General features: G+C 39.3%; 2 protein-coding genes and 1 long non-coding RNA gene across 4 annotated transcripts in view; 1 reads left to right on the top strand and 2 right to left on the bottom strand.

The window, feature by feature from the left end:
* LOC133532011 (uncharacterized) overlaps positions 1-22,456 on the bottom strand; it is a 105,838-nt gene that overhangs the window by 23,742 nt on the left and 59,640 nt on the right. The gene's annotated exons all lie outside the window — the stretch shown is intronic.
* Positions 5,177-5,977, bottom strand: LOC133531985 (uncharacterized). Its single transcript, XR_009801629.1, has 2 exons — positions 5,642-5,977; positions 5,177-5,570 (listed from the first exon to the last, which is right to left on the bottom strand). It is a non-coding gene; the product is annotated as an uncharacterized LOC133531985 (long non-coding RNA).
* LOC133531836 (uncharacterized) lies at positions 6,830-8,698 on the top strand. The gene is made up of 2 exons (XM_061870227.1): positions 6,830-6,886; positions 8,028-8,698. Exons 1-2 carry the CDS (start codon positions 6,830-6,832, stop codon positions 8,688-8,690), a joined length of 720 nt encoding a protein of 239 aa, XP_061726211.1. The 3' UTR covers positions 8,691-8,698.

Raw genomic sequence — 22,456 nt, 5'->3', positions numbered from 1 at the left:
CACATGAAGTACTATTTAACCATGTATATCTATTCAAAACACACATACGTATGTTCACATATTTACGAGCACCTCGCGCGCTCAGATTCGCCGACGCTCGTTATGCACGGGCGCACGCGCCGGCCCGGAACGGGCATCGAACCTGCACCTAATCACTGCGCCTACGGCTACCACAAAAATAATGAGCCATGAGAACTTGAGATAATCGCTTTTTGTACTTGGGTCAGACACGCGTAGAAAGAAAGTTGATAAAAGACTCACTTCTGGCCAGTGACCACAGAATGAGTAAAAGCATTTCACATTGTCCAATCCGATATCGGATGTCGGATGGATGTAAAATGCATGACATAATTATGTTAACGACCGGTCTGGCCTGGTAGGTAGTGACGGTCCTGGGTTCGAATCCTGGTAAGGGCATTTATTTATGTGATGAGCCCATCAGTAGTAGTAGGCATTTACTTAGCATTTAAAAGTGCCATTATATATCAAAAGGCACCAAAAACAGCTCAAAGCTGTATAGTAGATTTGTATTGCATTATATTGGTTCAAGTTTATGTTGTTAAACAACATCAGGCATAATCTTATTACTTAAAAATGCTTTTCTAGACCCTAAGCCACTAAAAAAAGCTGAAAGCTATATAGGGATTTACATAGCATTACAACGGTTTGTAATCATGCTAAAAAACAGCAGTTAAGCATTTATTTCCTACTTTAAAATGCTCTTGTAGATCTATAAGCACTAAAAAATCTCAAAGCTGGATATCTGTGTTGCAGTTTGCTGCACTGAAACTAGAGGCTTTACAAATGCATTTTGATATGCCATTATTCAACCGTTATACAGTGTAAAGCATCACAATGGTTTTAAAATGCCAATATAAAGCGTTAAGACGCGGGGTGAACCCTTATAAGACTTTATATAAATCTTAAGTTTTACATAAGCCAGCGAGTGATCCATTAAAATGCTTGTTGTACTTTTTTGGTTCTACGGTTCTCAAAAAAATACTTACACCAGATAATACCTAGTTACATACATTCATGATCTATCTCGTGCGGTCACGGCCGACGGAGCCACTGGCCGTAACTAGTATGTTACTTGAACCGAGAAATACTCCACAAAAACCACATTTCCGACAAATCGGATCATTTACTCTAAAGCAGACACAATTTGTGTTAACTGATTGTAAATTCAACCTTATGATGAAGTGATAAAGTTGAGGTTGACTTGAAAGCTTTGTGGAGATATGTAGAAATTGTTGAAACAGAAGAAATGCTGTTTTAATGCTGTTATCAAGATTTGTTGGTATATTAGTATTGTTATAATGTTTTGGTAATAATAGGTTTAGTTGCATAAGTATCATACTCGTATTATATACTTAATAATTTATATTAAGTATTTAGTAATTAAACTCGTATAATTTAAGTACCGTAAAGTTACCTATAACACCTAGCAATTTAGCAGTCGCGGATCGTTAAGGGGACCTCAGGTATCGACCTGTCTTCTTCTTCTTTTTTTAAATTATAGCTTCAGTCCAGTGTGACTATTTCGATCTATCAAGGTATTAGGAGCTTTAAATACGACTAAAATTGTACGGTTAGTACAATTGTCTTGACAATGTACGGTGATTTTATCAGCTCTCGTAAAGCGATAGCTGGACTTTACAAGGAGCACGTGGACTACTTTTTTTTTTTTTATTCCGAAAAGGTAAACATTTGACCACAATCTCACCTGATGGAAAGTGCCGATGTAGTCTAGGATGGAACATGCTTACCTAAAAGATGTCTATTCACTCTCGATTTAAAAAGGTCCAAGTTATAGTGGACTGGGAATAGATTTGCAGGAAGTACTTGACTCCAAAATGGTGGTTAAACGCGTCTCAAGATTAATTCCCCATTCACTGCACACTACCACATTAGTTTACTGTATAATAATCTATAGATATTACACTTTAAACATTATTAATGAGCAAAAAAACAAAGAAATTAATCACGAGGAGTAATTATTAATATGGCGCTCGAACCTCAGTTAGAAAAAAAGTTGACTTTTCCGAACAACTGACAGGCCGGCAACAACGGCCGGAATATTGTAAACGAGGTCTTTAGATGCACGACAGGCAGCCGTCAGGTGTAAACCAGGTGTAAATCAATTCAAGAGGCATACGGGCGTCGTAAATGGTTCTCAGGCCCTGTCGCCATTTCTTCAATCCTGTGATAATCCGGTTTTCCACGTCACGGTCAATATCGCCATCATGCTGTACGAGCTAATCGTAATTAGAGGAAAGAGGACGGCCGATTCTCCATAAAAACAGTCCCCATTTTCCTCTCTGGATATTGACAGTATGGAAAATATCTTTACATGATTTGATGTGATATTAACTATCTATAGTTACGCCCCTACGTTTGACTTTTTTATTATTATAAAATTTAGGAGCGAAAAACAGATGTCATAGAAAGTTTTAAAAGCGTACAAAATACAAAATTATTTATTTGTCCAACATAGGATGTTACAGATTAGTCAGTTTCACTATGTGGGGCCTTACGGCATACAAATTTTGAGAGCATGCATGTCGGTATATAAATGTATGTACATATTTACAAGTCATTATCATCTAAAAATTATTTTATAGAGTAGTAACTCTTTTGAACTAACAATAGTTTTAAGGCATTTTTAAACTTGTTAAGCTGTAATACTTGAATGTTCTGAGGTATTTTATTAAATATTGTTGGGGCCATTCCAACCACATTTTTTTGGAATAACATTGTCTTTGGTACAACGGAATGTAGTATTAAACTCAGTAATTCGCCTTTCGAGATTACACAAAGTTTACATGTAGTAGCACGAAGATAGTGCTGCCATCGTACACCATTTTAGAGCAACTATAAAAAAAATAACAAATTTTATTTATACCCTGTGGTGGGTACTTCATAATCTCATACACGTTTTGTGTCGCCGCCATCGTATACGCTATTCCCGTGCTAAGTGTTTTAATTCGAATATTTGGCAGTAATTCGCGTGTGTTATCATGGGAAAACGTAAGTTTAGTGATGATGAAGAATACTATGCACGGAAAATAAAGAAGTTGGAGCAGAAAATGAAAAAAGTTCGACGGGATCGCCGAGGGGAGTCGTCGGATTCAGAGTCGTGGAGTTCGGTGTCGTCTGACCAGTACGAGGAGGAAGTGGTAAACGAGCTTGGTGTCGATCATGCTTCCGAGCTGGAGGTTCCGCAAACCGAAGGTACTAATTTTTCCTTTATATTCCGCGTGGTTTTGTAGGTACGTGGGTAACGCAGGCGCGCTTGACCTTGGGTCCGCGCGCGCTCGCGCCCCCTATCGGCTGGGAACCTATGCGATCTTGGCGTAGGTACCTACTTATTGTTCACAACGAAAGTAGCTACTTTTTTGTGCAATGCTTGTTCATGCGACGTATTTTTATTTTACTGGTAAACATTCGTGGCTAAAGTTGTGCCTGTAAGGCTACATACTAACCTAAAATATACTTCAGATCGATCTGTAAGGTTGTTTCGTTGTATATAGGTTTGCCACCTCGATACGCAGTCGCTAGAGTCCGTGAGACAGCTACTGATGATATTAAAAGTTTACTCCAGTGTATCCAGAATACAATCGACTTATCTTTTACCAAGTCAGGCATGAAAACAGTTTGAAAGACTGTTTCTAGACTTGCTCATGTGAATTATTTTTACTTAGTCATTATGTGTCGAATTTTCAGGACCCCAAGAGGAAAATCAACCATCTCCATTCCTTGATTCTCAACTGGAGACAACGCCGGAGTTAGATCCGAGTATTTTGAATATTCTAGGTGACGAACCTGCTAAAGAGGAAATATTTAGCAAGGCTGTTCACAAGGATATTGCTAGCCGATGGTCCGATATACTAATCAATGGGTTAATAGTGGGGTCGTTATAGGACAATACCAATATTTTTTTCATTAAAGCATGAGACTTGGCACACTTGTTACTAAGGTGGACCAGAGTCGAAAACGCCCGGGAGGCAGCGGGAGACACCCCTCTAGGGGGGAGGGGGAGGGGGTGAAGTTTTCCTACGCCGCGCGCACTGTTGGTCGTTATAACTACTAAACTATAGCTACTAGGGCAAGTGTGGTATCATTTTCGGATAAATAAAAGATGGTCAATCATTATCTAAAACAAAAAAAACACCTTTACATAGAAAAAAATTGAAATACGGCCCAAAATCTAAAATCTTTTGAGTAAAAAAAATATTTCAAGGTCAATAAATTTTTAATGATTACCGATATCGGATTAAAAAAAATATATTTAAAAAGGCGCATTAATACAGATTCCAAAAATATAAGTAACATTGCAAATATTTAAGAAAATAATTGTTTAAAAAAATATAGAACACCGCGCGGCAGAGTCGTAAAAAATTCTTAGCCAATTATGAACATCAAAAACGAGTTTTACAGTACATATGGGGCTACTTTATAGCACTAGTGCGAGAAGTAGCATATTATGTTACTGTGTCGAACATTTAAAGGGCCATATGTACCTACTGTAAAACGTTGTACGATACATGTGCGAATAGGTAATTCGCAACTCGTGTCGATTTAAAACACTCCCTTCGGTCGTGTTTTAATTTATCGCCACTCGTTTCGAATTTCCTATTTTTCGCACTTGTATCGTAATGTACTATTATAGGTTGCTAGTGTCCTGTAAGCTGTAACTAATAAGGATGGAGTTTTCATTAGATATAGTATATCATCATATCAGCTCATATATGTCCCCACCGAGGGGCTCGAGCCTACCCTGCATTAGGGTGATCGGGCCTTAGTCGATCACGCGAGCCCAGTGCGGGTTGGTCGACTTCACACACAAGCTTCGAGTTTCCTCGCAGCCGTGTGCAGGTTTCCTCACGATGTTTTCCTTCACCGTAAGAGCGTCGAATAAACGTACATATGAAATCGAGATTCGAAAACACATTGGTATGCGGCCAGGATTCGAACCACGACCTCCCGCACAGGAGGTAGCGGTCTTAAGCATTACGCCACCGACGCTCTATATATATATAGTATATAGCTCAATTTTAATAATTATTTGATAGAAGACATTTTTTATCGTGTGTATAAGCATATTTAAACTTATGGCTCAGCTGGGCACGATTTCAAGTGACCCAAAATCTATAAAGAAATTAAACAAACAGTATAGAATTTTACTTAAAAATGTTTATTATTTACATTGTCCCCCACAATCGCAAAGCTCCGTGCACTTAAGTTGCCGCTGAAAGCACCGGCACCTCGAGCCGCCGCACCTCTTTTTGCATCTGCACCGGATCATTTCCAGGCATGCATCTGCAGCTACGGGCAAGTCTGTCCATGTAGGTTGCCAGCTTTCACTGACTTTTCTCCATCCCCAGTTAGATGGACAGGGAAGATTTTGATTCGGTGACATCTGACCCCATACATGGACTGCTTGGAACACTGCCCGCAGGAAATGCTGGTATAGAGCAGCTTTCGTCGGAGGTATATTCTCCAATTGGCGGTCTTTTTTCGAGAATAGGTGCTTTCGGGCTTCGTTTACGGTTGTAAATGAACTGGCTCTAAAACAAAACAAAAAAATTAGTTACTAGACTATTTTATTGTATTGCTAGTTTTAAAAAGTGCTTATTACCTGTCATATAAAATGACGACAAACTTTTCGATTACTGTAAACGCCTCGCTAGTACTCCCCTCATATGCTGCCAGAAACCCTTCTGTGGCATTGGGAAATGCGTTCCATGCATCTATTGCACTTTTTTTTCCTTTCCCGTTAAAATAGGACACAGTATCACAACCTGTGAAGGCATGGAACAGGGGGAGGACTTTCGCTTTTTGTGGCCCTGTAAAAGAAAATAATATGTTTTATATAGCCCGCCTAGCGTTATAGTCTCAGTGCATTCTATTCTATTCTAGCTAGTGGCTAGGGCGTAACGTAGATAAATACAATTTATAATTATTGTTTACCTAGAGTTTTTGCTATTTCGTGACAAGGAAGGTACTGGTGGTGTTTACCAGTACCTACGTGTACCCACAGCTCTTCTAGCTCAGGTACTTGTAGCACACTTGCGACTGCCAGCACCACGACGTCGGTATCAACAGTGCGTATCATTACCCGCGTATAACCTTGACTTACTGCGTCAGCCATGTGCACTATGATTCTTGTATCAGCCTCTTCATGGTTACATGGAGCTAATCTTTGCGTGTCGCGAGTGCTTTTTAGAATAGAATAGAATGCACTGAGACTATAACGCTAGGCGGGCTATATAAAACATATTATTTTCTTTTACAGGGCCACAAAAAGCGAAAGTCCTCCCCCTGTTCCATGCCTTCACAGGTTGTGATACTGTGTCCTATTTTAACGGGAAAGGAAAAAAAAGTGCAATAGATGCATGGAACGCATTTCCCAATGCCACAGAAGGGTTTCTGGCAGCATATGAGGGGAGTACTAGCGAGGCGTTTACAGTAATCGAAAAGTTTGTCGTCATTTTATATGACAGGTAATAAGCACTTTTTAAAACTAGCAATACAATAAAATAGTCTAGTAACTAATTTTTTTGTTTTGTTTTAGAGCCAGTTCATTTACAACCGTAAACGAAGCCCGAAAGCACCTATTCTCGAAAAAAGACCGCCAATTGGAGAATATACCTCCGACGAAAGCTGCTCTATACCAGCATTTCCTGCGGGCAGTGTTCCAAGCAGTCCATGTATAGGGTCAGATGTCACCGAATCAAAATCTTCCCTGTCCATCTAACTGGGGATGGAGAAAAGTCAGTGAAAGCTGGCAACCTACATGGACAGACTTGCCCGTAGCTGCAGATGCATGCCTGGAAATGATCCGGTGCAGATGCAAAAAGAGGTGCGGCGGCTCGAGGTGCCGGTGCTTTCAGCGGCAACTTAAGTGCACGGAGCTTTGCGATTGTGGGGGACAATGTAAATAATAAACATTTTTAAGTAAAATTCTATACTGTTTGTTTAATTTCTTTATAGATTTTGGGTCACTTGAAATCGTGCCCAACTGAGCCATAAGTTTAAATATGCTTATACACACGATAAAAAATGTCTTCTATCAAATAATTATTAAAATTGAGCTATATACTATATATAGAGAGCGTCGGTGGCGTAATGCTTAAGACCGCTACCTCCTGTGCGGGAGGTCGTGGTTCGAATCCTGGCCGCATACCAATGTGTTTTCGAATCTCGATTTCATATGTAAGTACGTTTATTCGACGCTCTTACGGTGAAGGAAAACATCGTGAGGAAACCTGCACACGGCTGCGAGGAAACTCGAAGCTTGTGTGTGAAGTCGACCAACCCGCACTGGGCTCGCGTGATCGACTAAGGCCCGATCACCCTAATGCAGGGTAGGCTCGAGCCCCTCGGTGGGGACATATATGAGCTGATATGATGATATACTATATCTAATGAAAACTTCATCCTTATTAGTTACAGCTTACAGGACACTAGCAACCTATAAAACTCGTTTTTGATGTTCATAATTGGCTAAGAATTTTTTACGACTCTGCCGCGCGGTGTTCTATATTTTTTTAAACAATTTTTTTCTTAAATATTTGCAATGTTACTTATATTTTTGGAATCTGTATTAATGCGCCTTTTTAAATATATTTTTTTTAATCCGATATCGGTAATCATTAAAAATTTATTGACCTTGAAAGATTTTTTTTACTCAAAAGATTTTAGATTTTGGGCCGTATTTCAATTTTTTTCTATGTAAAGGTATTTTTTTTGTTTTAGAAAATGATTGGCCATCTTTTATTTATCCGAAAATGATACCACACTTGCCCTAGTAGCTGTAGTTTAGTAGTTATGACGACCAACAGTGCGCGCGGTGTAGGAAAACTTCACCCCCTCCCCCTCCCCACTAGAGGGGTGTCTCCCTCTGCCTCCCGGGCGTTTTCGACTCTGGTCTACCTTAGTAACAAGTGTGCCAAGTCTCATGCTTTAATGAGAAAAATATTGGTTCCCATACATTGAGTGCACCTAAAAACCCCACTATAAAGGAGGATGTGAAAAAGGGAATTATTACATGTCACGATATCCCTGAGAATCTTACGTTACTGCAGAGTCCTATACTAAACCCTGAAATCAAAGCAGCAGTCAACGAAAACGCGCTCAAGAGAGATGTTATCTTATCCGATAAACAGAGAAGTATGGCTTGCGTTATAACATGCATAGCCGACTTGATGTCGTCGAATTTGGAATCTGATGCCGCAGATAATAAAGAAAGTTTGAAGTTACTCAGCGATGCAGGCCGCTTGTTATGCCATGTACATTACGAAGAGACATCAGCTAGAAGGAACTTCTTACAAGCTTGTCTTAGCAAAGACGTCAAAGAAAATATAAAGGACCTGAAACGCGATAGATTTCTTTTTGGTACTGATCTTTCAGATAAACTGAAATCTATGAAGGCGATAACGAAGACGGGCGCGGAGATGAGACCTGCCTCAACGAAACCGAAGCCTCCACCCAAGAGCAGACAGGCTGAAGCGGGACCTTCGAGGGCTTTAAACTGGCGGGGCCCGCCACCGCCGGCACCTCGACGCGCGTACGCGAGGACGAGCTCGACGGCTGGTGGGCGCAGGCAGCCGGCAGCGACGCCGCGCAGCAGCGCGCGCCGCGACCCGCGGCCGCGGACCAGCAGGCTGGCCGCCAATCGGCGCTAAGCAGCGAGTCGCAGGCAGGTACATTACAGTTTTACTACCATAATTGGCAACGCATAACTAATGACCCGGTGGTTTTGTCTTGGGTCAGAGGCCTACTCTTGCCGGTCGACGTTGATATCGTCCAGTCAAAGATACCTGCAAATAAACCACAGTCCGCTCAGCATAAGTTAGAAATGAATAATGAAATTACTAAACTCATAAATATAGGCGCTATTCGCCAGTGCGAGCCATGCGAGGGCCAATTCTTATCAAGCATTTTTCTGATTAAGAAAAGTAATGGCCACAATAGATTTATTCTTAATTTAAAGCAATTAAACAAGTTTATTCCTACGCCCCACTTCAAAATTGAGGATTACAGGACTTTGATGCGTCTTTTAGCTAAAGATACTTATATGTGTACATTAGACCTTCAGAATGCTTATTTTTCAGTAAGTATTTATGAAGACCATAAAAAATACTTACGATTCCAATGGTTAGGGCGTTTATATGAATTTCAAGTACTCTGCTTTGGCTTGAATTTAGCGCCATACGTATTCACAAAACTTATGCGTCCTGTCGTGGAGTATTTACGAAAACAAGGGTTATTTTCTGTAATTTATTTAGACGATATATGTCTACTCGGTTCCAGCCCTTACGAATGCAAACAAAATTTCAAACAAACCAAAGACTTATTGGAATCGCTTGGCTTTGTAATAAACTTAGAAAAAAGTAACGGTACGCCTAGTCGAACCATTACTTTTCTAGGTTTCGTTTTTGACTCCAGTGCATTAACAATTAGCATTCCGAAAGATAAAAAATTAAAAATAAAGCGTGAGATAATACGTTTTTCGAACATGAAAAGGTGCAAAGTTCGAGATTTTGCACATTTAGTTGGTTTGCTAGTTTCCGTATGCCCAGCCGTTCAGTACGGGTGGGTTTATACAAAAATGTTCGAACGACAGAAATACCTTTGTTTAAAAGATAATGATGATTATAATCAATTCATGTCAATACCAAATCATCTTAGTAGCGATTTTAATTGGTGGTTACGTAATATTGATAAATGTAACAACCCGATACGGTCAGGCGATTACCGGCTAGAAATTTTTTCAGACGCATCTCGTACGGGCTGGGGTATTAGTTGCTCGGATCAAACAGCGAGTGGTCAGTGGTCGACAGAAGAGTTAAATGAGCATATCAACTTTTTGGAACTGACAGCTGCATTTTTTGGTTTAAAAATATTTGCCAGTAAATTCACGGATTGCGAGATCCTTTTGCGTATTGATAATACGCAATTGCATACATAAACCGGTTTGGAGGCATTCAGTTTCCACATCTCAATGCATTAAGCCGATTTGGCAGTGGTGCGAAGAAAGACGAATATGTATATATGCGTCTTACATAAGTTCCACTGAGAATTGGATTGCCGATGTCGAATCTCGCCGAGTTCATGCAGATGTTGAGTGGGAGCTCGCTGATGAGGCCTATAATCTGATCTGTGAGCCATTTAGACGACCAGAAATTGACTTGTTTGCAAGTCGTCTAAATAAAAAATGTATGAAATTTGTATCATGGCATAAGGACCCAGAGGCATTCAAAGTTGATGCTTTTACATTGTCTTGGAATAACTTCTTCTTCTATGCTTTTCCTCCATTTTCTATGATACTTAAAGTACTCCAGAAAATAGTAAATAATAAAGCGGGGGGTATTGTGGTTGTACCTTTATGGCACACACAACCGTGGTTTCCACTTTTTAAGAAACTACAAATTTCAAATAGCTTGGTATTTCCTCCAGAGGCTAATTTATTACATTCGCCTTACAGGGCCGAACACAAGCTTCAGCGGAGCCTTACCCTGGTGGCCGCTGTCTTATCCGGACGGCGTTCCTGAGGCAGGGTGCTCCTCGCGAAGCCGCGGACGTGATGCTAGCCTCGCTGACGGACAGTACAATTAGTCAGTATGAACCATGTATTAAAAAATGGTTTTGTTATTGCCAAGAAATGAACGTCAATCTTTATGAGGTATCCATTACGGATTTATTGAAATTTTTAGTAAGTCTTTATAATCAAGATAATAAATACGGTTCAATTAACTCAGCGAAATCAGCTATAAGTCTTATAGTAGGTTCTGAACTCATGAACGATTTAAAGATAAAACGATTCATGAAGGGAGTGTATAAATTGAGGACTCCCCTTCCAAGGTATATTTCTACTTGGAATCCTGCTGTAGTTTTAGATTTTTTAAGTAATCATTATCCGAACGAAAGCTTGCCGTTTGATTTGTTATCTAAAAAGCTAGCAACATTACTAGCTTTGACCACTGCACATCGCGTGCAGACTCTCTCTTTGATTCGAGTGTCTAATATTCACCAACATCATGGTGACAAATTTATAGTTAAAATCTCTGATAAAATAAAAACGTCTGCGGTTGGTAGATCACAACCTTTATTGATTCTTCCTTACTTTGACGAAAGGCCTTCTATTTGTCCGGCTAGAACTTTAGAACAATATCTAAAAACCACTGCCGATAAAAGGCAAACAAATTGTGAGTTTTTATTCGTAAGCTTAAAAAAGCCATATAAAAATGTATGTTCGCAATCACTGAGTCGCTGGATCAAGGCCACACTGCAGGAGAGCGGGATCGACACTTCGGTATTCAGCTCTCACAGCACTAGACATGCATCTACGTCTGCTGCCAATAAGCTTGGCGTAAGCATAGATGTTATAAAAAGAACCGCAGGATGGACAGGTAACTCGGCATCCTTTGCAAAATTTTATAACAGGGAAGTTTTACCTGATACGTCAGAGTCGTTTGCCCGGTCTCTTTGCAGTATGACCTCAAAATAATACTTAATAGAATAGGTATTATACTTACTTGTTGATTATTAATTATGCATTAATTAACATCTAAATATGGCTAATTGGTTATTGTTAAAAAAAAAAAAAAAAAGCCCGCAATGTAAACGAATTGTTAGAACTGAAATATAATATGTTGTTTTCATACTTTGGTTTTTTCAGTTTACCTACATATTTCGTGAAGCTCTAAACATCTACATGTAAACTTTGTGTAATCTCGAAAGGCGAATTACTGAGTTTAATAGAAAATCAAACGAACTTACCTGTAAGTGACGTTCGATGATTATTAAACGAGGTAATTCGCCTGAGAGATTACACACCCGCCCGGACCCTACACAGAGCGAGTTCTGTAGTTGCCCCGTTTCCTCACGAAATATATGTATGAGTTAACGATGGGCTCCGGGTACCAAAAGTGTATGAGATTATGAAGTACCCACCACAGGGTATAAATAAAATTTGTTATTTTTTTTATAGTTGCTCTAAAATGGTGTACGATGGCAGCACTATCTTCGTGCTACTACATGTAAACTTTGTGTAATCTCTCAGGCGAATTACCTCGTTTAATAATCATCGAACGTCACTTACAGGTAAGTTCGTTTGATTTTCTATTTTACCCCGTAATCTTGAACTTTTAAAGCTTAAGAATAGATGAGAGTTACATTTCATACTTTTACATTTCACGCTTTTGACTCCTATAATAATAAAAAAATTGAAAAAAAAAAAAAAAACAATTTAGGGGCATACACTGAAAGAAATGTTTGCATAACTGTAACAAAATTTTGGTTACTGTTTACACAAAAATTGGGACTTGCGAACTATGTGTTATATGTTACAAAACCGTGTTTGGCTATCAGTGTTCAGGTACTGGGTATACACTACAAAATAAGTTTGTAAATTTATGCAAAGTTTATTTTCTTATAACCGTAGTTTAGTTATTTAGTAAAGTTACAAAACCAGTTCGGCTATCTATTTTTTTCAGTGTAGTTATGGATGATATGTTACAGCAAATTGTGTCAAAATATTTTTAATAATGTTAATATCACTTTTTAATAAATAGCGACCACGAATGGGCACCACAGGGCTATTACCGCGAAAATCGAAGTTCGTCAATTGCGGGCATTTTTCTCTGTCAGTCTAACCACGTCTTAGTGAGAGTAAAAGAGAAAGATCCTCGCAATTTGCGAATTTCGGTTTTCGCGGCGATCACCCGATGCAGAAGCAGGCCAATAAGGAGATGGCGAGACGACCTGGACTCATTTTGTGGCGGCTGGCGGGAGCATGCACAAAGCCGTGACGAGTGACGGAAGACAGGGAAGGCCTGTGCCTTTACCCAGCAGTGGGACACAACGTAGACTATCAAACAAAATCCAGAGTGAAAAATGACGACAACGTTAAAGATAAAAACAGTTTATATGCGCTTATGAACGTCAAACAAAGCTACACTGGCTCTACCCCTACACCTCTGACCCGATAAGATTTAAATCCCCCCTCAATTGGAGGAGGGTATCCCAATATGGACCGACAATATGTATGTTAAGCCGATTTCGCTCGGGTTCTATTTATGTGAGGTATAAGTGAGGTAATAAGTACCTATATATATGTGTATCCTATCTGAAGCCGTGTTGGTGATACAATCTCAAGTACGCGGCACCATAAGACGGCATCCATTGTTTAAAGAATTAGACATTTTATCTCACGGACGACTGGATTCCCTTCTATTATGTGGAGAGACAATATTTTACGTTTGGCTTCCTAGGGAGATAACGACGGTTAGGAAAAGGAACGCTTGATGCGTTGTTGTTGTAAATAAACATAGTTTAGGTTCTCGTTCTGGACCCGGGTACGTCCTTAAACTACGTCCAAATGAGAGGTATGGGCATTGTGAATGTTATCTGGCTTCGTGTGGTAGCGGATGTCATTCCAGATCCTTACAGAAAACCACGACCAAATAACACTAGACCCTACTCGTAGTGTTGTCTTCCTGCCGGTGAGGTTGCTAGAGCTCAACGAGGGTGCGGAGTGTTAGGGTCAGAAACGTGCATGTGCATGCTACGGAGACTGCTTTATCATAGCAAAAAAAACAATGTTTCAAAAACCATATTGTTTTTTTGTTCACACGGGCATTAACACATTAAAATTATCAACTTGATCAGATAAAAGTTACATTTTGTACGGTAAAACATCAGACAAAAGTGTGCACCCATAAAAAAAATCAAGGACTAACCATTTTGTATGGGAACAAACTTTTATCTGTACAAGTTGTTAATTTTAATGTGTTACATAAATACTTATGAATTTAGTAATTCCCGTGTAAACAAAAAAATTAAAATCAACATGGTTTTTGAACAATAGTTATTTGTTTTACAAGGGGACAAAGTTGTTGTTTAACCGCTTATAAATTTGAATAGGATTAAACAAACTTTGCCTCCGAGTGAAACACAAAAATTTTCACCACACCAACACGAGGAAACTACTAACTATGAAATACCAAAAAATTGAAATCAAATCAAACCCAAATGATCGTAATAAAAAATAATCATTCAAAATCATCATTTAAAAGTCAATTTTACTAGCTAACATAAGGAAACAACTCAAAATTCGCATTTGATTACTTTGCCCCACATGTGGATAAAATACAACCTTCTCATTCGTTTTTGAACAACCAAGAAAACGATTTTAGGGTTCCGTACCCAAAGGGTCAAACGGAACCCTATTACTAAGACTTTGCTGTCCGTCCGTCCGTCCGTCTGTCACCAGGCTGTATCTCATGAACCGTGATAGCTAGACAACTGAAATTTTCACAGATGATGTAATTCTATTGCCGCTATAACAACAAATACTAAAAATAGAATAAAATAAATATTTAAGGGGGGCTCCCATACAACAAAAATATTTTTTTGCCGTTTTTATGAATACTGGTACGGAACCCTTCGTGCGAGAGTTCGACTCGCACTTGCCCGGTTTTCTTTGTTAGAGAGTCTAGGGACACGAAATCTAAAAGTTATATGTACTTAACTACTTAACTCAGATAAAGATTTTGTTGGTATATATATACCAAATTTTATCGAATCCTGGCGGAAAAAAGAACAACAACTAAGTTACTGTCAACGACTATATTATACTGTGCTTGTAACTGGCCTAGTGCGAGTCGGACTCGCGCACGAAGGGTTCCGTAACATTACGCAAAAACGGCAAAAAAATCACGTTTGTTGTATGGGAGCCCCACTTAAATATTTATTGCATTCTGTTTTTAGTATTTGTTGTTATAGCGGCAACAGAAATACATCATCTGTGAAAATTTCAATTGTCTAACTATCACAGTTCATGAGATACAGCCTGGTGACAGACAGACAGACGGACAATGAAGTCTTAGGAATAGGGTAGGTCCTGTTTTTACCATTTGGGTACGGAACCCTAAAAATGAGTCTCTTAATAGGTAATAAGGATATTGGATACGAATAAAACAAAAAAGTCAAAGCTATGGTCACTTGAACTTTCCCATGATTTCTCCGTACTCGAACAATAGGCATATTATGCATTTGCATTTGATTGTATAATGTTGCATTATAATGCATTCTCAGTAGTAATGTCGTGAATGCGCTATGCAAGTACTTAATACGCCTTGCGTATTAATTAACTTTTTATAACACCTCGGAAAAGAAAAGCTTTTTTGTGATTCACAATCTGCACACAATAGTCCATTTTTGGTTTGAATTCTTTTGAAGGCTCCTCTACACAATGGGCCACTATACTGGCTCACCAAGACTCCAGCGTGTAGAGAGGGTAGTGGTGTCGGATGGCTTATGGCGGAATGGCCTCGGTGTCGGTTTTTCGTCCGCACATGGCCCATTCCATAGTGCGTGCTCTCAACCATCGCATGGCCATGTCGCTGCTCCAACGCTGGACCATCGTGCACATGAGCCATGAAGGTATTCAAAAACAGAAGTGGCGTCTTCTTTCTCTGGCAACGTCGTGCCACAAGATTGTAACAGATGGCGTTAGCACGTTCTACATCGCGCTAGCGGAGTCCCGAATGTCAGTTCCTATAAATATAACTTCTATACAATTCGCAGTGGACTTCGGTCCCCAGGCGGGTATTCTGCCTATAGTTACTCTGTCTATTGACTTCCTCCGGCGATGGAGTGTCAGCGGTGGGGTTCCGGACTCCGATGTATCCGGGCCTTAGTTGGCACTCTGCACGTAGGCGGTCAGACAAGAGTGGTCACTCCTTGGACTCGACAGAGGCGGGAGGACAGGTTCGGCAGCACGTCTGGCGGTTAGGGTCGCCGTTGCCGATCACGGCATGGATAGCTATACTATTGACTTCTGATTACTTTCTGGTCCAGTGTTTGTTTGAGTCATGGAAATATTAGATATGTTGAAACGGGTCACTCACGTATTTTAGTAAAGTAAGATTGCTTATTATTGATTGAAAGCGGTGGTGGCCGAGTGGATATGACGTCCGACTTTCAATCCGGAGGTCGCGGGTTCAAATCCTGGCGCGTACCAATGAGTTTTTTCGGAACTTATGTACGAAATATCATTTGATATATACCACTAGCTTTTCGGTGAAGGAAAACATCGTGAGGAAACCTGCATACATCTGCGAGGAAATTCAAAGGTGTATGTGAAGTCTCCAATCCGCATTGGGCTAGCGTGGGGACTATAGCCCGAGCCCTCTCGCGCATGAGAGGAGGCCTGTGCCCAGCTGTGGGACGTATATAGGCTCAATTATTATTAAGATTGCTTCGATATGTTTATTGCTCGATACGTTTGTCTCACAGAAGTTTTGTTATCAAAATTGAAACAAGGACAATAGTCGTATAGGATAGTTTTTAGAAATCGTGTTAAGGTAATACGCAGGTTCTCTAATTAAGGCAAACCAAGTCGCTGTTAGAAGCTTCTAACTACTAGCTACTAACTACTAAAACTAAAACTAGCTAGTTTTATATAAAAGAAACGGATCCAAAAGGTCGATTCTAATTAAACATTTTTTTTACGTTTAGTTTAGTTTACGATGGTTTTGGCGATAATCTTGGTGTGTGACTTTCACTTTATTTCTTTAGCAATCAGCATTGAGTGATCTTCAAAGTTGTATCAAAACAAGGTCAAAACCATAAAAAAATTCAGCTCCAAATTAATGTATCATCATCATCATCTTATCAGCCTTTTATCGCCCCCTGCTGAGCAGGCATCTCTTCTAGTACGCCACTTGTCCCGGCCCTGAGCCAATCTCATCCAGAAGTGACCCGCAAGCTTCCGAATCTCCACCCAACGAGCCAACGAACGCCAGGCACTCCTTTCGTCTAAAACCACCATTCCGTTACCATTTTGGCCCACCTGCCATCACTCTGCCTGGCAACATGTGGCGCCCAGCTCCATTTTAATTTGGTAATACCCTGCCGTGGTGTACTGTATAGTCTGTGCCTTAACCCACGTGCTGCGCAAGCGACGAATGTTCACCGCATCGCCTTCTGAATCTGGCCAATAAGGAAATTACCTAGTTAGGAAAATGCCTTTAATTGCTTTGATGTCATCGGCTTTAAATGTAAAATGCAAGATTACTTTCCAAAAAAGACATCTCGACAGTTTTCATTCAAAAGTATTTACAACAGTTATTAGTTCTGTAACATATATAATATTTCTGTTTTTTAAGCTTAGGGCCTTTCACAATGTTCATGTAAAGTTCTGGATAAGTTACTTGCCTCATATCTGACGAATAAACTCAGCGTTGGCGTTTCACAATCTTCAAATAGGCTTAAAGTACTAAGATTTGCAGGAAATTTTATCTAGCAGTTCTTTGCTAATTACCTGTCCAATACTTTACTTGGACATTGTGAAACAGACCTAAGAATAGGGAGTACTACTGCCGCCAGAGTGCAGCACTAGCACCTTTTGTAAACCATAGGTAGAGTAACTTATACACACTGTGCCTTAAACAGTTTTTTGACAAGTTATCACAGATAATAAAGTATAGGGAGCGTGCATGAACTGTAGGAGGCAGCACAGGAGCCGTCAGATTTTTGTCGCGAGGCGAAAATGTGATGTTTTTTGTTCCGATGTAGCCCACAAGATGGCAGAACCTACTATGCACAAGAAAACACGTGACATGTAAATGTGCATGTTTATGGTTCCGATTCAGGACACAAGATGGCTGACCCTCCAACGCGCACGGTCCCTATTGATGCATCAAGGCGGTTTGTTTACAAAGTGTCTAAAGGGAAACACGAAAATCGTAATTTAGTTATTTGCCTCTTCATCGCTCGAATAGGCAAGAGTGATAGAGAGAGATAAAGAAATTTAAAAAAATAAAAATATACGTTTATTCACGTTTCATGCCTTATAAATATTTACAATATACTTCTGCCAAACCACAGAGTGGTTTGTTGGCAGACGAAGCTCCTATAATATGTAAGCTAAGTAGTCTATATGTTATTTATTTTATTTAATCTTTATTTCACATAAGAAAACACACTGTACAATAGGCGAATTTAATGCCGTAAGGCATTCTCTACCAGTCAACCTTTATGCAAAGCAGATAAGTTGTAGGCGGTGTATGTTACCTATATTTTTATCTATTTAACCCCTTACCGCATGATAACCGCTTTAGATTTCTTGTTTCGCAGTACACCCTCAGATTGTGATGGATTGTGGTAGTGGCGCCCCCTACGCAGAGTTTCGCGTAATATTCCCTACTGTATAATACGTTACTTTTGATGCCGACTGTACTGCAAGAAAACTTATAGTCTTAACTAGTTTGAGTCCGAAACTTGTTATTATTCTCGAAGTTTTGCTAAGTTCATTAGGCAAACTTAGGATCGTTGGAAGTTAGAGTAGTACAACGCAGCTGATGGGCTAAATTGATCTTAAGGCAGCTGTCCGAATAGGGAAAAGAAAAAGAGTGAGTAGTGAGAAGTGATGAGAAAAGAGTGTAAACTATACTCGGTCAAGCAAATCCGTCAGTAGCAAAAGGCGGCAAATTTGAAAAATCGCGGGTTACCAACACTGTTTTCGAATAATTCCAAAATCGCGTGTCATATGTGTTTTATCTGTGGAATGTGGAAAGTGAATGACAGCCATCATTTTTGTTTATGTTCTGAATCGTTGCTATTTCAAGAGAAATTTCTGCTGTCACCATTAAATACCAAAATATTAAATAAGCTTGTGCATGAACTGAAGCAAAGTCAAGGTTCGATATACAATCAGGGTCGTTGATCGTAAATATTTGTAAAATTTGAGGTTATGATAGTTACTTACATGTTTTTGGTTCGATGTACATTACTGCTTTTCTTAGCGCAATACTGCTTTTTGAGTGTTGCCCTACTTCACTTTTTTGTACATTGCTACTGACATACTTTGCTTGACAGACTATATATACGAAATAAATTATTTCAGTTACAACAATATATAGAAAGGTAAGCATTGGTGCGTGTGCCTCGTCCCAATGCCGCGTTATCAGGCAGTCCGCCTGTTCAGCATGCGTTCTCAGGATGCTAATGGTGCTACCCCGTACACGAGTCATTAGCGAGGCCGATCTGCTGCGCAAAATGGCGTGAAATCCCGGCCGGACGCACTGAAGTAACGAGGTAGACCCATCAGCACCCTGAACGTATTATATTGCACTTGCAATATGTTGAGGGTCTTCTGCGTGTAACTGACCTGACTAGAATGACTGTAAGTATGCCTTAAATAAAGTCACTTTTACTCTCACTACATCATCACAATCATCATTTGCGACAGCAATAATACATTGCGGTAATGTCACGTTGCAATATTATTGCAGTACCTAATGCTGGTATCCTGAAGCCGAACCGTACCTAAGACTAAGCATAAGGCTTGAGTGGACGCTCGAGTTAGGCGTGCAGCGGGGCAGGGCGTGCGGAGTGCATATTAAACAAATGCTCACGTATAGGAGCGGGCTCAGTGCACGCTGCTCACATCACTTGTGAGCCCGACGCCACGCTGCACGCTCCGCCGAACGCTCCGGTTCGAGCGTCTACTCAGGCCTTACACTAAGACGCCACACTAAGATACTGTTGCTAGGTTGAAATACTAGCAATGTCTGGATCGTAGCCTAAAGTGTTGAATCCAGTTTTGGTATGCCGCCGATAAGAGATGTGCCTGTACCGCTATATTTACGCGTTTGTGGCTGAGACAAAGGGAATTCATTGGACTATGTGCGCGACTATGGCCGCCTAGCGGCTATGGTACGCATAAGTTTTGGTAGTTGACAGATGACAAATAGTAAATATGAAATTCATCATCTTCATCTTTCTCGCGTTGTCCGCCAAATATGCAATTATTGGTACTAAATTTAGTGTACTAGTGATGACAATCACATATTATAAGAGAAACATCGATAGTTGAGTATATCGATATAGGAAATTCCTATCAGCCATTATTAACCTCTAGTACATTTTTTTTACATATTTCAACAACAAAACAACTGCGTCTAGGTCTCAGAAGGTCAGTAAATTTGGCCCCTAGAATCCGATGCTTGCTGATATCTTTTTTCTTTTCAAAGGTTGATCCCACATTTCTTATGTGCTTATGTACACAGTATGATCCTTATAGTCCCTTCAAACAAAACGAAATTAAGATATTAATTAATAATTAATCCCTATTTTAGAAACAGACATCTTTTAGAAAAATTACATAATAATCTGAAAGTAGGCTTATATATTTTATATGTATATATTTATATACGTATGTTTAAGTAAGTGTGTTATAGTAATATGTATATTTGAAGTAGTATGTTGTTTATCATAAACATTTATAATCTAATATTCAATTCTTCGTTCTTTGTAAATATTTCTTGCACCTATTACTGCTTGTTCTCTCTTAGAGAATGCCTTCTGGCATTAAGTTCGCCTTTTCTACAGTTTTTACTGTGCAATAATGTTTAAATAAATAAATAAAAACTACCCAGTATGTCTGACCTCTGGCTGAAACCAGGAATGTTATCATAAGATATACCTTTAGATGCGCAGACAAACGCCGTTATTTACGCATTTGTGGTAGACAAAGGGAATTCCTTGCGTTATAGGTGGAATTCAGTAAAGGGCTCGTTTTGGACCGTTTGAATACTTGGAATCATATAAAGTTAGGTCCGTTAACACTACGCATAAGAAACTAACGTGATAGAAATCTACATATATGTATATCATGCGGGGTATACCCCGGTAGGACATGTGCAATTTGATTTGACGTTTAAGAGATGTTACGACAAATTTATTACGTAAGACAGTACCGTTATGCAATTTTATGAGTATTAGCTTTTAAAAATTACAATTAACTGCTAGAATTGCTAGAGTCAATGTCAGATGCCAGATTTTTATAGTTGCAATAAGGATAAATCAAAGAGTTGCTGATAGATAATGAAGGAATGAACACTTAATTAATATTGTTTACTTTAAGGTTGATTCACAGTTGTTTTTATGGTTTACAAATGGGGGCTACCGTTTTTATGCTCACCAGGTGGCGCCACTGTAGATAGAGGTCCTAAAACATATCTCAAAATTTTGCTAAGCTTATTTTAAAAAATCTGTACGTTCTAATATTATAAACAAAGGTATTTTATCGTCTAAATCTGCCGTTTTTTCAACCTGATTAATTTTGCATATATTTTAGTTGGCACTTTTTTACATTTATTGAACTATATCTAATGATTACCATAATTAACTTGCATTTCATTAATTTTAGTGATTGTACACTTTTGTTTTGTTTGTCATTCATTAATCGTTACTTTTGATTTACTCATTTCCTCAAAGGTTAACTGGAAGAGATTCCATACAGGGATAAGTTCGCCTTTGTTGTATTTAATTTACTCTGTAACTGTGTTTTTCGTATTTTTATTTCTATGTACAATAAAGTATATACATATACATACATACATACAAATTAATAAAATATGGAAAAATGTTTACCACAGTTATAAATAAGTAGTGAAAATACGCGATAATAAACGCTTGCAAAAAATTCTATACACTTAAATAAATAAATATTATAGGACATTAACACAAATTGACTAAGTCCCACAGTAAGCTCAATAAGGCTTGTGTTGAGGGTACTTAGACAACGATATAATATATAAATATTTACACACTTACACTTATACACTTGACATTTTAAAAAAACTTAAAAACCTCCGTCTGCACTAGCGCTCCTAGCGGCGAAATTTAATGCGGTAGCCTTCATTGCTTGCTGTCGATATCGATAGTATTTATTTTGAGTAAATATTTAATCAATCACTAGGACTGGTACTTTTTGACTCTGAAAAATCAGGATGTGTAAAAATATGATTTTAGATCTTAACCAACCCAACCCATTACATTACTTAGGGATCTAATCACCAAAAGATTTATCCTTTTAAAAAATGAACTTCGCATATACGCATACTTATAACTAGACCATCTATTCTGAGGGCCTACCGCGAACCACGTTCGACGTGTTGCCTCTCTGTCGCACTTGTAAATTCGTACGTAAGCGTGACAGGGAGGCAACACGTCGAACATGGTTCGCGGTAGGCCCTCTGATCCTTCGATCGCTCTTGTCAGCGTTTGCAACTATACCACAGGACTCTCAGATCAAAAGGTCTTAACTACCATACATATTTTAAGGAATTAGATCGTTTTAAAATTGAACAACGTGGTCCGTTACAGCGTCCGGCGTCGTACGTGACGTGACAGCCAATCGGTGACGTCATAGTACTGTTGCGATTTGAAATTGGAATAAAAACGGTCGAACGGATGCAGTGCGTCGGTGTTCGAGATGTGAGATTTTTTTTTACCCACGGTGGGCTGGTCGGAGGCTGTGTATTTGTGAACAGAATGACTCCTTTTATTTTCTAGCCGGATCGAACATTTTTAGGGTTCCGTAGTCAACTAGGAACCCTTATAGTTTCGCCATGTCCGTCTGTCTGTCTGTCTGTCC

Source organism: Cydia pomonella, chromosome 26, assembly GCF_033807575.1.
Source record: "Cydia pomonella isolate Wapato2018A chromosome 26, ilCydPomo1, whole genome shotgun sequence".
Classification (NCBI taxonomy): domain Eukaryota; kingdom Metazoa; phylum Arthropoda; class Insecta; order Lepidoptera; family Tortricidae; genus Cydia; species Cydia pomonella.
This window is presented reverse-complemented; position numbering and strand designations above follow the sequence as displayed.

Excerpts from the sequence above, each read along its gene's own strand:
- LOC133531836 (XM_061870227.1), top strand. The coding sequence starts at position 6,830 with ATGCCTGGAAATGATCCGGTGCAGATGCAAAAAGAGGTGCGGCGGCTC. Across the intron at positions 6,887-8,027 it reads TGCGGCGGCTCGAGGTGCCG|GAGGATGTGAAAAAGGGAAT; the intron begins GTGCTTTCAGCG and ends CCCACTATAAAG.